The 18,464-nt window shown below is 41.9% G+C and overlaps 1 protein-coding gene and 1 pseudogene across 1 annotated transcript; one reads left to right on the top strand and one right to left on the bottom strand.

Moving 5' to 3' along the window:
- Nucleotides 1-326: 326 nt before the first annotated feature.
- Nucleotides 327-12,475, top strand: supt3h (SPT3 homolog, SAGA and STAGA complex component). Its single transcript, XM_023986765.2, has 12 exons — nucleotides 327-434; nucleotides 1,207-1,301; nucleotides 1,807-1,891; nucleotides 2,042-2,128; nucleotides 2,376-2,469; nucleotides 3,984-4,120; nucleotides 4,241-4,316; nucleotides 4,406-4,518; nucleotides 10,821-10,925; nucleotides 11,075-11,200; nucleotides 11,274-11,366; nucleotides 11,497-12,475. Exons 2-12 carry the CDS (start codon nucleotides 1,210-1,212, stop codon nucleotides 11,536-11,538), a joined length of 1,050 nt encoding a protein of 349 aa, XP_023842533.1. The 5' UTR covers nucleotides 327-434; nucleotides 1,207-1,209; the 3' UTR covers nucleotides 11,539-12,475.
- The window catches only part of LOC111962981 (cell division cycle 5-like protein), a 15,066-nt pseudogene continuing 8,953 nt past the window's right edge, over nucleotides 12,352-18,464 (bottom strand).

Below are 18,464 nucleotides of genomic sequence, written 5' to 3'. Positions count from 1 at the left end.
GAGGACACATATTTGGCTGCCAAAACTGCACATTTTGGCTTTTCACCCAACAAATATTTGAATTTTTCTTCATCTTTTATAGTTTCAAATTCTTTGTATTGAATTATAATTTTGGGAAAGAAATATGCTCTTAGGTCTGAGTATTTGTCACAGTGTAGTAGGAAATCTCTCTCTCTCTCTCTCTCTCTCTCTCACACACACACACACACACACACGTCAGGCAGGACTTCGCACAACCTCCATAAAACAGGCCAAACTATTTTTGTCAGCTGCTGTCCACCAGGTGGCACAATTAGCCCGTGACAAAATCAACATTGCTGACGTCTTTCACTGTGCGACAAAACGTCAAAAGCAGCTTATCCAAGTGCAGCAGTGGTTTGTAAAGAAACTAATGACGAGGGACAAATAATATTCTACTAAATCGTTGAATCACGGTAAGATTGCATTATTCTAACACCTTCTAAAGACATTCAACTAGCCCACTTTACTATTTGCCCGTAACTTCAATTTGAGTGGTTCTGGCTGGGTTATGGGAGAAAGTGACAGACCTGTTTACTAGCTGGAGAATGGGAGTGTGTGTGCTTGCGTGTGTGCGTGCGCTATACATCCTCTCTCTCTGTCTGTCTACAGCCACAGGTTTGAATACAGGAACGACTGTCCTACAGGATTCGCTCATGCAAACACTGAGAAAGGGGAGGTAGGGAGGGAGAGGAAGGCAGTGGTTAAGAGTTAAGCCAAGCAGCGAACAAAAACAGTCAAATCCATATTGTGACAATAGCAACAGCTGATTTGCCTGAGCTCAATTCTGGTTGAGTGACTCCATCCTGTTCTTTTGTTTACCGCAGACCACTGTGTGTGTGTGTGTGTGTGTGTGTGTGTGTGTGTGTGTGTGTGTGTGTGTGTGTGTGTGTGTGTGTGTGTGTGTGTGTGTGTAGACAGTGTGTTTTTGTGTATAGCTGTTTTTCGGTGCTACCAAATACATGTTTGTGTAACTGACTTGAAATATTACGACTAAGTCAACACACCCAAAAACTTCAGTTAATAAACCGTATGTGCCGATGTAAATGTATTTTATAGAGTTGACATGTTTCCCTATGCAATGACTATGTAATAACGATTATATCTGTTCTACACAGTAGCCTATATTTCTATCATAAAGTGTTGTAATGTTGTCTTCCTGAACACGACCCTGGGGTGTGTGTGTAGGTGATGAGCAGCAGTCCCATGGCAGGCTCTTCCAGCTCAGCGAGGGACCGCCCACCCACACGGACCAGCTTCATCCCCGAAATACAGAGCATGATGTAACTACACACACTGAGACAGATTGCCCCCAAAAAACACACACACACAGGTAGACATATAGATCCACTTACCCCAGTAGAGGTTGTGTTGACTCGGGCTGAAAAGGCTGTTGGATGCCATGACAACAGTGTATCACAGAGTAACCAGCTAATTTCAGCAGTAGGTTGACCGTAGTGACGAAGGGTCGTTGTGTGGTCGGGTCCTGGTCTGCCACGCTAAGACGGTCTGCGTTGTGGTTCTGTGGTCCTGGAGCGGTGTGTGTGATGGCGTTCGGACCACAGCGTGGTCGCCATACTCCCTTGCTCCACCCTCATTCGACGAACCACATTGATCTGACTATGACATCACTGCCGTCACACACTCACAGACACTCAGGTGTTCAACCCAACCTTTGCATAGAGATACACCACATCCCTCAACCTCACCTACTAGAACAGAGCCTGCATCCTGTGTGTGTGTGTGTGTGTGTTTCTAACCCGTCTCGTGTGTGTGTGCGTGTTCTAGGTTTGCTCTGGGAGATGCTCGCAGACCCCTACATGAGACTGCTGCTCTGGTGGAGGACATTGTACACACCCAACTCATCAACCTGGTAACACACACACACACACTTTAGTCCCTGTTCTCTCTCTGATACTGACAAACCTTTTCAACTACGAAACAGTAGCTCATATCACTCCTCTCTTCCCTTTGTGTGTGTGTGTGTGTGTGTGTGTGTGTGTGTGTGTGTGTGTGTGTAAAGCTACAGCAGGCGTGTGAGGGGGCGGTCCTTAGAGGGTCAAGGGTCATCTCAGCTGAGGACATCCTGTTCCTCATGAGGAGAGACAAGGTCCACACCAGCTATATACACACGTACACCATACACAGACACACCATACACAGACACACCATACACTCACACTATTTTCTGCCTGCAATACCTGTAAAGTACTGATTTCATCTGACTGGCGTTAACTAGAAAACCGGAGGCCTGTAGTATTATTTTAGACTACATCATATTTTCTCTCTCCCATCACTTTCTTTTCCCCTTCTCTCTCCCATCACTTTCTCTTCATCTTCTCTCTCTCTCCCTACAGAAGAAGGTGAGGAGGTTGTTAAGGTATCTACAGTTCAGAGACTACAAGTCTAAAGTGCTGAAAACCATTGAAGATGAGGAACCACTGGAGTCAGGTACTTGACACAGTACATGTAAAGCAAAGAAAATCCCATGACTGAAACTTAAGTGGATCTCAGATCTATTGTCTGGGGTCAAGTTATCCTCCCCTTTCATGTAAAAAGGTTGTGACCATCATACTTTTAAGGAAAGAGGATCATGTTGTATATGTATTAAACTGCACGTTTTACCAATTTCAGTCCCCTTTGCTTAGGAGGTCTGGGGTCCTCCCTGGAAAAATGTTATGTAGAAGGACTGAGAAGCTCAGTTCTGGTGACTTTTTAAAAGGACATTCTACTCTCAAATTAATTAAAATAAAATTATGCTGACACCATCTAAAATATAATTTCCACCTCCAGAAGTGGGCCCAAAAACATATTGGTAAAAATGTTGTTAAAATTATATTGGACCAGGCATATAGCCTATGCATGGCCTACATTATCAGATGTGCTATTAGCAATAAGCATTATCACCTGTAGCCCAACTGATGAAGCATAGTTGCTATAAAATGTACATAGGCTGAAGCATGGGGTTGGTCCATCTGCATTTACCCCATTGGACACAACATCCTGATTGCTATTATTAATTATTCTTATTTTATTATAAATATATAAATAACTATTTGTTTTTATTTACCCGAAAAATCGTATTTTTTTGTTTGTTTTTGTTACAAAGTATGGCATTTCCCTTTTTAAGACGACATTGCCCCTTTTAAGAGCTCTGTTGCGCAGCTGCGCCTAAAACCAAGCTTGAAGCTGCATTTGTAAAAGAATGCCACATGCACAATTGAAGGAGAAGGAGTAGAGAAATAAACGTGGTAGCAATGTAGAACTATCTTTCTTTTTTCCTCTTTTTTTTTTTTTAAGGCCAAAACTGCTTTAAAAAATATTTTCCCGCGATTGCATTAAGAATGGTTGTGCGTTGACTGCTTGTCAGAATAATGTTACATGTTTCCCTTGAATGCGCCTCGAGATTAATATTTTTCTGGCAAAGAACACAACAATAAGCCAACTATGTAAACTATTCTTCTATGGGGTTGTCTGATTTTGTTTTAAAAACAACATTAAATGGCAAAAATAGTAGCACTGAAAAGTTTCATCCTGAGTGATAATGTATAGGCTTTGAATTATTTTGCCAGCAGCTACAGTAGGCCGGCTACACAACTCTGTCTGAGTTGAGCACTGCTGTGGTGCACATTATAGACTATGTAATTCCCTTCATCTGAACATCAGAGTGTCATCAACAATCATGCATGTCAGTTCAGTGCACACAGCTTAACAGAGAAAATGTAATATTTGAGAACATATTTTGTAGAACACACTTGCTTCTGTCAGTCATTTCCAAACCAGCCCCATTTACTGATCTCAAAAAAGGACCTCTTCAGAATCCATATAATGGAAATCCGTCCCAGTGACGGGTAACTTTAACCCTGCCTGAAGACTTGTTAGCTTCCAGTACTCCCAGAGAGTGCCTAGACTTTAGCTTAGAGGGCTAACATTGTCCCCTCTATCTCTCACTCACACACTACTAGATAGGTGGGTTGTTGCCGGGAGTAACAAGCGCCAGCGGCTAGCAGGAGACTTCTTGTCCTGGGTGGACCAGACGGGAGAGTTCCTGTCCCTGTCTGACAACCAGGAAGTAGATGACGTCAAACTGGAACGACTGGAGGTCAGAACACACAGACAGACACACATACACAGTGTGTTAAAGTGGTATCTGGGTAGCAGCTCCCCTCAGTGATTATTAACTCCTCTCTCCACACTCTCTCATTACCTCTCCTCTCTGTAGAGGTTGGAAAGACAGACCAGAGGGATGGACAGTGCTCAGTACAGTGAGTTCTGTGAGAGTCGGCAGCTCAGCTTTGGTGAGTAACACTTCTTCTCCCAACATTTAACCCCTGACTCAGTCTCTGATAGATGTTGTGTGTGTGTCTGTGTTTGTGTCTGTGTGTAGCTAAGAAGGCATCTAAGTTCCGAGACTGGCTGGATTGCAGCAGTCTGGAGGTGAAGCCCAACACTGTTGCCATGGAGATCCTGTCCTATCTGGCTTATGAGACCACCGCTCAGGTATGTGTGTGTGTCTACCAGACCACTGCTAGTTAAAGAACTAAGTGTCCCACAATTTAAAAAAATACTGCGGACTTTACTGTAGTATTCACTGTAGTGTGTTTTAAGGCTGTAGTATTCACTGTAGTGTTTCTCTAGTATACTATAGTATTCAATGTCGTGTTTTTGCGGACATTAATGTAGTATACTGTAGAATTTAGTGTCATTTCTTTTACAGACGTGACTGTAATATATACTATCATATTCACTGTAGTGTTTATTTTGCGGACATGACTGTAGTATACCATAGTATTCACCTGTAGTGTTTTTGCAGACTTTACTGTAGTATTAACTGTAGTGTTTCTTTTGCAGACAACTGTAGTATACTAAAGTATTCACCCAGACTTTACTGTAGTATTCTTTGTAGTGTTTTTGCAGACATGACTGTTGTATACTATAATATTCACTGAAGTGTTCTGGCAGACATGATTTTAGTATACTATATGATTCACTGTAGAGTTTTTGTGGAATTTACTGTAGTATTCACTGCACTGTTTTTGCGGACCTGACTGTAGTATACTATAGTATTCATTGTAGGGTTTATGCGTAAATGACTGTAGTATAGAGGTCGACCGATTAATCGGAATGGCCGATTTCAAGTTTTCATAACAATCGGAAATCGGTATTTTTTTATTTAATCTTTATTTAACTAGGCAAGTCAGTTAAGAACACATTCTTATTTTCAATGACGGCCTAGGAACAGTGGGTTAACTGCCTCGTTCAGGGACAGAACGGCTGATTTTTACCTTGTCAGCTCGGGGGATTCAATCTTGCACCTTACAGTTAACTAGTCCAACGCTCTAACCACCTGATTACATTGCACTCCACGAGAGCCTGCCTGTTACGCGAATGCAGTAGAAGCAAGGTAAGTTGCTAGCTAGCATTAAACTTATCTTATAAAAAACAATCAACAATCAGTCATAATCACTAGTTAACTACACATGGTTGATGATATTACTAGTTTATCTAACATGTCCTGCGTTGCATATAATCGATGCGGTGCGTATCGTTGCTCCAATGTGTACCTAACCATAAACATCAATGCCTTCTTAAAATCAATACACAGAAGTGTATATTTTTAAACCTGCATAATTTAGCTAAAAGAAATCCAGGTTAGCAGGCAATATTAACCAGGTGAAATTGTGTCACTTCTCTTTGCGTTCATTGCACGCAGAGTCAGGGTATATGCGACAGTTTGGGGCCGCCTGGCTCGTTGCGAACTAATTTGCAAAATTTTACGTAATTATGACATAACTTGAAGGTTGTGCAATGTAACAGGAATATTTAGAACTTATGGATGCCACCCGTTAGATAAAATACGGAACGGTTCCGTATTTCACTGAAAGAATAAACGTCTTGTTTTCGAGTGATAGCTGCCGGATTTGACCATATAATGACCTAAGGCTCGTATTTCTGTGTGTTATTATGTTATAATTAAGTCTATGATTTGATAGAGCATTCTGACTGAGCGGTGGTAGGCAGCAGCAGGCTCGTAGCATTCACTCAAACAGCACTTGCCTGCGTTTTGCCAGAAGCTCTTCGCTGTGCTTCAAGCCTATCAACTCCGAGATTAGCTGGTGTAACCGATGTGAAATGGCTAGCTAGTTAGCGGGGTGCGCGTTAATAGCGTTTCAAACGTCACTCGCTTCTGAGACTTGGAGTAGTTTTTCCCCGCGTCTGCATGGTAACGCTGCTTCGAGGGTGGCTGTTGTCGTTGTGTTCCTGGTTCGAGCCCAGGTAGGAGCGGGCAGGAGAGGGATGGAAGCTATACTTTACACTGGCAATACTAAAGTGCCTATAAGAATATCCAATAGTCAAAGGTTAATGAATACAAATGGTATAGAGAGAAATAGTCCTATAATTCCTATAATAACTACAACCTAAAACTTCTTACCTGGGAATATTGAAGACTCATGTTAAAAAAAAGAACCACCAGCCTTCAATATGTTCTCAGTTCTGAGCAAGGAACTTAAACGTTAGCTTTCTTACACTGGCACATATTGCACATTTATTTCTTCTCCAACACTTTGTTTTTGCATTATTTACAAATTGAACATGTTTCATTATTTATTTGAGGCTAAATAGATTTTATTGATGTATTATATTAAGTTAAAATAAGTGTTCATTCAGTATTGTTGTAATTGTCATTATTACAAATAAATTTAAAAAAAGGCCGATTAATCGGTATCGGCTTTTTTTGGTCCTCCAATAATCGGTATCGGCGTTGAAAAATCATAATCATTCGACCTCTACTGTAGTATACTGTAGTATTCACTGTAGTGTTTTTGCAGACTTTACTGAAGTATATAGTATTCAGTGTAGTGTTTTTGCAGACTTTACTGAAGTATATAGTATTCAGTGTAGTGTTTTTGCAGACATTACTGTAGTATATAGTATTCACTGTAGTGTTTTTGCAGACATGATTATAGTATACTATATGATTCACTGTAGAGTTTTTGCGGACATAACTGTAGTATACTATAATATTCACTGCAGTGTTTTTGCGGACATGACTGTAGTATACTAAAGTATTCACTGTAGTGTTTTTGCGGATATTACTATAGTATTCACTGTAGTGTTGTTGCAGACATGACTTTAGAATACTATAGTATTCACTGTAGTGTTTGTGCGGACATGACTGTAGTGTACTGTAGTATTTACTTGTGTTATTGCTGACTTTACTGCTGCATACTAGTATTCACTGTAATATTTTTGTGGACAAATCAAATCAAAGGTTATTGGTGACAACAAGTGGGGACAACAGACTGGGATAGGGAGAGATTGAATATGTCCGTAAACACTCCAGCCAGCTGGTCTGCACATGCCCTAAGGACGCAGTTTGGGATGCCGTCTGGGCCAGCAGCCTTGCGAGGTTTAACGAGAACGATAGCTCACACTCCTTGTTAGAGGCGGAGGCCCGCCTCTGCGGCTCTGTGTTTTCCTCAAAGCAGGCAAAATAGGTGTTTAGCTTGTCCGGGGGGAAGGTGTCAATGTCCACGACGTGGCTGGCTTTCCCTTTATAATCTGTGACTTTCTGGAGTCCCACAGTGCCTTCAGAAAGTATTCACACCGCTTGACGTTGTTGTGTCACTGGCCTAGACACAATATCTCATATTGTCAAAGTGGAACTATGTTTTTAGAAATTTTTACTAATGAATTAAAAAATGTAATCTGAAATGTCTTGAATCAATAAGTATTCAACCCCTTTGTTAAGGCAAGCCTAAATAAGTTCACGAGTAAAAATTTGCATGGACTGATCTGTAAGTGAATACTATAGTAAACTAGTCTTGTCCACAAAAACACTACAGTAAATACTACAGTATACTAGTAATTTCCGCAAAATCACTACAGTAAATACTACAATACTACACTGATGCCCGCAAAAACACATTGAATACTACAGTAAAGTCTGCAAAAAACACTACAATGAACACTATAGTATATAAATATAGTAATACTACAATATTTAGACCTTAGTATGCTAAAGTATTTTTTAATGTGGGTTAGCTGTTAATGTGTAACATGTTTTAACTAGGATCACAATGGAAATAAATGTTCAACTTTCTTGTGTTATTCTCGACAAATTTCTAAATGCATTGTATCCATATTTGTGTTTGTATTGTGTTTTTAAATAGTCAAATAAAATCAATCAATCAAGGGATACTACAGTGTGGAGTATTCTACACTATACTACACATTTATATAATCTCAGCAAAAAATGAAACATCCTCTCACTGTCAACTGCATTTATTTTCAGCAAATTTAACATGTGTGAATATTTGTATGAACATAAGATTCAACAACTGAGACATAAACTGAACAAGTTCCACAAACATGTGACTAACAGAAATGGAATAATGTGTCCCTGAACAAAGGGGGGGTCAAAATCAAAAGTAACAGTCAGTATCTGGTGTGGCCACCAGCTGCATTAAATACTGCAGTGCATCTCTTCCTCATGGACTGCACCAGATTTGCCAGTTCTTGCTGTGAGATGTTACCCTACTCTTCCACCAAGGCACCTGCAAGTTCCCGGACATTTCTGGGGGGAATGGCCCTAGCCCTCACCCTCCGATCCAACAGGTCCCAGARGTGCTCAATGGGATTGAGATCCGGGCTCTTCACTGGCCATGGCAGAACACTGACATTCCTGTCTTGCAGGAAATCACGCACAGAACGAGCAGTATGGCTGGTGGCATTGTCATGCTGGAGGGTCATGTCAGAATGAGCCTGCAGGAAGGGTACCACATGAGGGAGGAGGATGTCTTCTCTATAACGCACAGCATTGAGATTGCCTGCAATGACAACAAGCTCAGTCCGATGATGCTGTGACACCGCCCCAGACCATGACGGACCCTCCACCTCCAAATCGATCCCGCTCCAGAGTACAGGCCTCGGTGTAACACTCATTCCTTCGACGATACACGCAAATCCGACCATCACCCCTGGTGAGACAAAACCGTGACTCGTCAGTGAAGAGGACTTTTTGCCAGTCCTGTCTGGTCCAGCGACGGTGGGTTTGTGCCCATAGGCAACGTAGTTGCCGGTGATGTCTGGTGAGGACCTGCCTTACAACAGGACTACCTCAGTCCAGCCTCTAAGCCTATTGCGGACAGTCTGAGCACTGATGGAGGGATTGTGCGTTCCTGGTGTAACTCTGGCAATTGTTGTTGCCATCCTGTACCTGTCCCGCAGGTGTGATGTTCGTGATGTTCATATGCAGGTGTTGTTACACGTGGCCTGCCACTGCAAGGACGATCAGCTGTCCGTCCTGTCTCCCTGTAGTCTTAGGCGTCTCACAGTACAGACATTGCAATTTATTGCCCTGGCCACATCTGCAGTACCTCATGCCTCCTTGCAGCATGCCTAAGGCAGGTTCACACAGATGAGCAGGGACCCTGTGAAAAACACCAAAAGAAAGATGCAGAGTCAGTAGAAAGGCCTCTTTAGTGTCCTAAGTTTTCATAACTGTGACCTTAATTGCCTACCTTCTGTAAGCTGTTAGTGTCTTAACGACCCTTCCACAGGTGCATGTTCATGAATTGTTTATGGTTCATTAAACAAGCAATGGGAAACAGTGTTTAAACACTTTACAATGAAGATCTGTGAAGTTATTCTGATTTTTTCGAATTATCTTTGAAAGACAGTGTCCTGAAAAAGGGACGTTTCTTTTCTTTCCTGAGTTTACGAAGCACTACACGATCGAGGGGGAACCTCAGAGGAAATCCCTGCCATGAGGTCCCCAAGGACAGCACGTTAAAATAAAACAAAGTTGACAAAGCTAACAGCTACCCGTAAACCTAGCTAGAAGTACAATTGATTAAAAAATCTAAAGTCAGCACTACTTGATCGAGGGATACTACAGTGTGATGTATATTATTCTACACCGTATACTACAAAATGCTATAGTAAGCACTACACGATCGAAGGTGTCAGAGAAAGCCCCTAAATATTGTCAAGACTCCAGCCATCCAAGTCATAGACTGTTCTCTCTGCTACTGCACGGCAAGCAGTACTGGAGCACCAAGTCTAGGTCCAAAAGGCTCCTTAACAGCTTCTACCCCCAAGCCATAAGACTCCTGAACAGTTCATCAAAATGCTATTTGGACTATTTGCATTGACCCTCATTTGTACGCTGCTGCTACTCTGTTATTATCTATGCATAGTCACTTTACCTCTACCTACATGTACATATTACCTCAATTACCTCGACTAACCTGTACCCCAGCACATTGACTCTGTACCGGTACCCCTTGTATATTGCCTCGTTATTGTTATTTTGTTACTTTTTTTACTTTAGTTTATTTAATTTTTTTGTATATAGCCTTGTTATTGTGTTACTTTAGTTTATTTAGCAAATATTTTCTTATAAGCTCTTACCCAACAATGCAGAGTAAGTAAGCATTCCACGGTAAGGTCTAGAATTGTTGTATACAGTGTGTAGTAAAGTATTCAGTATAATACAGTATATATTTAGGGTAGGGACATATACAGTATAATACAAAATTTAAAGTCACCACTAAACGAGCGAGGGATACTAAAATGTGTAGTATAGTACAGTATACTAGAACATTCTATAGTAAGTACTACATGATCGAGAGATACTACAGTGTGGAGTATGCGATTCTACAGTATACTACAGTTTACTGCAGAATTCTATAGTAGGTACTATAGTGTTCTATAGTAAACTGTAGTATTTTTTTATGTGGGCTGTATTGTTGTTCTGTTTGGATTACAATATTCACTCCCTCTCTTTCTCTCTCTAGCTGGTAGATCTGTCTCTGTTAGTGAAACAGGATATGACTCCAAAGACAGACCCCTTCAGCCATGTTGTGTCTGCCAGCTTCATACACTACCACAGCAATACAGAGGTAAGTTAACACACACACTCCTCTGTTAGCCAGCTAACAGGATTAGCAGCTAGCTAACTTGCTATTCCTACTGGCCGCTCATTTAAAACATGTTTTCTCCCTTCCACCTCTCTACCTTCCCCCTCTCTCTGTCACTATCTCTCTCCCAGGTAAAGAGAGATCCAGAATCTCCAGAGACCACGCCCCCCTCCACTCCTGGCTCATCCCACTCCTCTAAGCCCTCAAATGGAGGCTTGGGATTGGACAGTAAGACCAGGCAAAGGAAACGCAAGAAGGTCTGTTAAAATAGTTATTTTGTTTGTGTTGCACAGCTTGTGTATACCGTGTGTTAAAGTGTGTGTGTTTCAGAGCTCAGCAGTGAGTGGTGTGGAGCCTCCCAGTGGAGCCATTCAGCCCTGCCACATCAGAGAGGCCATCAGACGCTACAGTTACAGACACACGGTACACTCATCTCCCTTTCATTCCTCTTCCCTCCCCAACTTCCTATATGCACTGTAGGACTGTCCTCTCACAAAACAAACTGGTTGGAAGTAATCAATATAACAAACATGGTCCCTCTCTCCTCTTCCAGAGTGCTAATAGGGGGAATGGGATGGCGTTCCTGGCCTGCTAAAGGCAGAAGAGAAATGGTTCGACAGGCTGTTTTTTTATGATTTGAGATTCTTACCATAAAGACAGACAGGAAGTTATCTATTTCTGTTGAAGCCCAGACAACTTCCTGTCATATGTCACTTACTTTGCGTTTACACAGGCAGCCCTTTTCAGATCTGGTTGGTTAGACCAATTAGTGAAAAAAATCTGAATTGGGCTGCCTTTGTAAATGCAGCCTTAGTGTCCGGTTCATTTTTTTTTTGGTCCACATTCACTCACATTGATTATGCATCACTGGTTTATATAAAAAGTTTTCTTTAATAAAGCTATTTGATTAGACTGACTCAGTTATTCAACACCAACCACATTTCCATCCAGTTTTTATGCCATACTGAATAAAAATTATCTTCATGACAGCTGTGATGGGAATACGGTCTGTTACAATTTTATAAATGCCGACAGAATTTGTTCGTTCGACATGGTGGGATCTTTTTGTCAGTACAATGATTTATGCGAGATATGGTGGCAAATAATATTAAAACCATAACGAAGTCAACTTGGAGTCATGTGAACAACATGGTGTGTGGTCCTCCCACTATGACTTGGGAAACCATGCAGTTTATTAAGCTACAGCTGAAATAAGTTATGAACTTCACGGGGTGGTGAAAGTGCAGTGATCTTGATGCTCCATTCCAATAAATATTCAGGGTCTTATTCTGGTGACGTGATCGATGCTTGACTGCCGTTTCACAAATTAAAATATTCTCGTTGTTATCCACAACAATCTCATGTAGACTATTGAGCTGTTGGCTAGAGCACACGTGTCAAGACCAGAGTAGGTACATTTGGTATTTAATGCAACAGTTTGTGTGACAAAACTATCAGAGTTGAAAATGCAATGGAAACATTAAAAAAATTCTGTACATGAAAACTTAAATAAAAAAAGTACATTGTGTGCACTATGTCATCAAGCACTCTTTTTTTTAATCTGCAACAAGTCCATTTGGGGGAAGAATTTGCATGGAAAGCTAGCTTTCTGTCAATATGGCATCTTCCAACACATATGTGAACTGTAGGAAAACAGATTATCATCCAATAGCCCTGAAAACACTGCTAAGAACAAGTTTCTCTATACATTTCATAGGCCATGCTTTTTGAGGCACTTTGCTTTTACTGGTATTTCCAGAATTATCCACTAGGTTTGCTGCAGGTAAAAAATCCTAGGGGCAGACAAACACCACATACAGCAAACAGGTCTTAGGGAGAAATCAGATTTGTATTGATAATTTATTCCAATGAAAAGACACATTCACCAGAGGAAAGACCAACACTAGGCAACTACTGGGCATGCTCTAAGCACTGGACCATGACATCAATATGACATGAAGAGGCAGAGCTCCAATAGATCATTCACTTGTAAATATGTTTACCTATCAACACACAATTAGACAGCGAGACGAGGGTCACTATGATTTACATTTACATTTTAAGTCATTTAGCAGACGCTCTTATCCAGAGCGACTTACAAATTGGAAAGTTCATACATATTCATCCTGGTCCCCCCGTGGGGAATGAYCCCACAACCCTGGCGTTGCAAGCGCCATGCTCCACCAACTGAGCCACACGGGACCCTGTGTTTGAGCAGACACTTTCTCCAGTATGTGTGCATTTGCTTAACATGTTTTTATAATATGTGTTAGTGATTTGTGTGTGTGTATAGAAAGCATGTATGGGGTTTCTAGTAGGGGTGTGTGTTAGTATTTAGCAGACAGCAGAGCTTCTTTCTCCAGCAGCAAGTCTCCATATCTCTGCTGAAGCTCCTTTTCTCTCTCCTGCTGTCTCTCCACGTCCTCCCTTAGAGCCTAAAGAGAAAATGAAGTCCAATAAACAGGCTGCAGTTTGTGTCAGCTGATTGTGTGTGTAGATATCTGGTGTTTGTGTGATATGGCGGGGTGTGTGAAAGTATGTGTACCTCTTGTCTGCGGGGTATCGCTGTGTCTTCTTGTTTCTTCAGCTCAGTGAAGGTGTGGAGCTCCGTAGCTGCCTGCTCAACCTGCTCCCACAGTTCACCATGCTGCTTCAGTAGGCCTACAGCACGGGACTGGTACCCTCCTAGTAACACCCTACACACATACAGACATATCCCTGCTAAACAGTTCTTCCACCATGCTGCTTCAGTAGGCCTACAGCACGGGACTGGTACCCTCCTAGTACACCCTACACACATATCCCTGCTAACACAGTTCTTCACCATGCTGCTTCAGTAGGCCTACAAGCACGGGACTGGTACCCTCCTAGTAACACCTACACACATACAGACATATCCCTGCTAACACAGTTCTTCACCATGCTGCTTCAGTAGGTCTAAGCACAGCAATGGTACCGTCTAGAAACATTTTGAGAGACATACAGAAAGGTATAGGTCAGTGTTTATAGTCACCTTGAGACGACGCTCCAGACGAGCAGCGCGACGGGCCTCACACGTCATGTGGCCTCGGTTGATCTAGGAATACACACTCATAAAACATGTGGTATACATCATGAGTTACCTATGGCCCAGCAGCTTCTAGTGTAAAAAGGACATGATAGCGTGTGTATGTGGTCTCACCTCTAGTTTCTTTTCCAGGGAGTCTATGCGGTCTTCTTGGAGGCCAGGTTGGCCCTGGTGTAGCGGCTCTGGGCGGAGAGGTACAGCACCTGGCCTGTAAACACTCCTCCCACACCTGGCTGTAGGCCTCCATGGACAGGTCCCCATGACCCATACCTGCCTTCACCACCTCCATCTCCTGGCTCAGCAACTCACTGGCCTGCGGGGAGGGGAGAAGTCACAAACACTATTATTTACACATCTCACACAAATGTCCACATTGCGTGGACAAAGTTACTCTACTCTGTAGGGATTTTAAAAATGTAAACGTGTATCTGGATAGTCGAAAGGTCAATGCAATCCGGGGATGTCCCTACCCTACCCTAAACCCAACCTTAACCCTTACCATTTTAAATGTCAACTTCAATGGGGTAGGGATGGTCTCTAGGATCCCAGATAGCATGGACCATAGTGGAAATGCTATTCATTTTTACACTCTTGACCAATCAAAATGACCAAAAATGCACATGGCAGAGGTAAAATGCAGACAGACTGCTTTTCTCTGTAGTTTTGGCGAACAGCAACAGTGAAAGAAAATTATGATTTTAGAACAGATTCTGATCCAACAATGTTTTCTGGTGAGTATTTTGCATTGATCTCAGGTCTTGTAACTCTATCTACATGTACATATTACCTCAACTAACCGGTGCCCCCGCACATTGACTCTGTACCGGTACCCCCCTGTATATAGTTTGCTATTTTACTGCTGCTCTTAAGTTACTTGTTACTTTTATTTATTTTTCTTATCTGTTTTTTTTTTTAACTGCATTGTTGGTTAGGGACTCGTAAGTAAGCATTTCACTGTAAGGTCTACAACTGTTGTATTCAGCGCATGTGACTAATCAAATTTGATTTGTAGAAACTCCATTATGTGGACGCCTGTAATTGCCATTCGAAGTGGGAAAAACAGCATACTGATGTCTGGGCAGACTGGAGGGCCAAATGGGCAGCTGTAACTCAATGCACCATTATAAAACCTACATTGATAACAAAAATATAAACACAACATGTAAAGTGTTGGTCCAATGTTTCATGAGCTGAAATTAAACATCCCAGAAATGTTCCATACACACAAAAAGCTTTATTTTATTGCAATTTGAATGCACAGCGATACCGTGACGAGATCCCGAGGCCCATTGTGGTGCCATTCTCCACCCCCCATCACCTCATGTTTCAGCATGATAATGCGTTGCTTCATGTCGCTAGGATTTTTATGCAATTGCTGGAAGCTGAAAATGCCCCAGTTCTTCCATGGCCTGCATTCTCACCAGACATGTCATCCATTGAGCATGTTTGGGATGCTCTGGATCGACAGCATGTTCCAGTTCCCGCCAATATCCAGCAACTCCATTGAAGAGGAGTGGGACAATATTCCACAGGCCACAATCAACAGCCTGATCAACTCTATGAAGGAGTTGCATCACGCTGCATGAGGCAAATGGTGGTCACACCAGATACTGACCGATTTTCTGAGTCACACCCCTACCTTTTTTTCCCCTTAAGGTATCTGTGACTAACAGATGCATATCTGTATTCCCAGTCATGTGAAATCCATAGAGTCGGGGCCAAATTAATTTATTTCAATTTACTGATTTCCTTACATGAAGAGTAACTCAGTAAAATCTTTGAAATTGTTGCATGTTGCATTTATATTTTTGTTCAGTATACATTCAAAAGATAGTGGTTTCATTATATTAAGAATTTCTAATGTCATGGTATATCCTTGTAGGTAACAATATCACAAGGATAATTTAAAATGTAATTTAGACAAAGCTTTGTCATTGTTTTTTTTAGGCCTTTTTAAAACAAATCTGAAAATGAACTCAAGTAAGCCAATACTAACGTCCGTTCGGATATTCGATTAACCGTACCCATCCCTAGTACTCCATCTAGACAGTGTCCATCTTTCCTATTCCTAGACAGTTTTCCTATTCATTTTAGGATTGAGGCATACTAAAACAAGACTAAAACACAGCAGATGGAGACCATGACATTGCAGGGGAAACAGGTTGGGAAACACTGGATAGTAGGGGTGTGTGTGTGTGTTTTACATGTGCCAGCTCCTCATTGCTGATTGGCTTGTAGGGGTGTCTGTCCAGGTGGGCGATGTGTTCTGCGTTGTTGGAGGTGGAGGCAGGCCCTCGTATGTTGCTGCGCTGTGGTTGGATAAACAAAGTACTTTAGTTCTGCTCCAAACGCAGCCCTGTGTGTGTTTATGTATGTGTATACACCTACCTGTTGGTTGGCTGGTGGGTGGTGTAGACAGTCAAAGTGCAGCATAGTGATCATCTCCTTCTTGAGCATCTCCTCAGCCTGCTGCAGTTCTGACAGAGGATCTGTTCCCAACGGACGCAGGATAGACTCATTCACCTACACACACACACAATTCTGCATTAGTTTTGTCACTAATGCTGTAGCCGGAAGGGGAGGTGATGCAGCACTTGAACTCTTGTGTGTGAGAGAGTCACACTGTGTGTGCTTACTCTGATGGTCTGGGTAGAATCCTCTGTACAGCAGTGTGTCTCAGCTTCAGCTCTTTCTCCTGCTCTGCATCCCGGGCAGCCTGCAACACACACACAGTTACAAAAGGGGATAGTCAAGAGTAGAGCTTTATATGAGTTGTATGCATGTGGGTCGTGTTGACCGAGTGTTACCTGTTTGCGTAGCTCTATCTCTGAGGCATCCTCCATGTATCCAGTCTCCGTCTCCATTTCCTCCAGTTCAGTCTCTGCGTTTTCTGGTAGAACGATCTCAAAGTCGTATTGTCTGAAGTGAGGGCTTCTTTGGGTGTCCAGTCTTGTTTAGTGTTGGATCTGCACATGCTTCCATTGAGCCGAGTGGCTTCAGTTCTTACTGACACACCCTACGAAAGCATACACTGATTTGCCCACCTGATCCTGCGTGCTGAGCACTACGATTCTCTAGAGAATATAGTGAGTTTATCAGAGCACCACTTATGATCTAAATAACGTCCTATCATGAATCTGTGGTACCAGTCATGACCCGTGCAAGTTACAGCCCCCATTTCCTGTATACGATTGCATTCATCTTAATGTGCCTGAAAGTCTTTTTGGAGTTTTAAGCCAACAAATACGGATTAGACTCTCCGAACGATAGTAGGCCTTATTTTCGATAGACACATGTTTTGAATAAGTATGTGTACCACGTGATATAATTTCTAGCGGTTTGAATAACGACAGTGGGCATACTGCATTATGTTGTGTATTACCTCGTAGAGGATGTTGAATTTCATTATTTTTGTTCGTATGTAATGGCGGCGAGATTTCAAGTCTAAGGAGGTAATGTTCGCCACAGTGTGGATAAATCTCCCAGGTCTCTAAGATACAACTCTTAGATAACCTGGTCTCCAACATTATCACATAACGAAGTGTGTGTAAGTATTATCCAGACCATCTCCCTGTAGCGCTCTCATGCAACAATTAACCGTTCTCTATCTGAGACTTACATTGGGTTCTTTATCACGCAGAGCGTGGTGGATGATGTCAGGCTCGGGGACTGTGGTGTGTCTGTTGTTTGTGTGTGTCCCAGAGCCTTGTCAGTTCCAATGATGTCTCATACCTGGATGACTGACGGGTGTTGGTGTGAAGCACACCGGCAAGCCATCTGGTTATTCCTCCTTATAAAAGGTAATAGAAATCATTTAGGCTAGGGTTCTATTTCCTGATTTCTGCCAAGACTAACGTGCCAAAGTAAGCTGCCTGTTACTCAGGCCCAGAAGAAGCCCAGGATTAATGCATATAATGTAGCATTGGATAGAAAACACTTTTTTTGAAGTTTCTAGAAATGTTAAATTAATGTATTAGACTTTAACCAGCAATTGATATGTCAGCGAAAATCCAAAGGAAAAACCAACCGGGAATTTCTTTTTTTTGAGGCCCAGACTCTTATAATGGAAAAGTATGGGTCCTAGCAAATTTCCTCTCCGACGATTGCAATCCTATGGCTTCCACTTAGATGTCAACCAGTCTTTTTCGAAGGTCATTGGTGTTTCTGACACTGATACTCAATCAGCAATAGTATGTTATATGTCAGCTGCCCCAACTAGTTCATACGTTATCTATGAAATATAGAAGTATATTATGTGAGCAAACCATAAATGAAAAAAATTTACAATGAACCAAAAATATAACGCAACATACAACCATTTCAAAGATTTTACTGGGAGTTACAGGTTCATATAAGGAAATCAAACAATTAGGAAAATTGTTTTATTCCCCCTAATTTTCACATGACTGGAATGCTTGATATGCATCTGGGTGGTGTGGAGAATGGATGGGCTA

The sequence above is a fragment of the Salvelinus sp. IW2-2015 genome, linkage group LG4q.2, assembly GCF_002910315.2.
Source record: "Salvelinus sp. IW2-2015 linkage group LG4q.2, ASM291031v2, whole genome shotgun sequence".
NCBI lineage: Eukaryota > Metazoa > Chordata > Actinopteri > Salmoniformes > Salmonidae > Salvelinus > Salvelinus sp. IW2-2015.
Note: the sequence above shows the minus strand (reverse complement) of the source record. Positions and strands in the feature narration are given on the sequence as shown.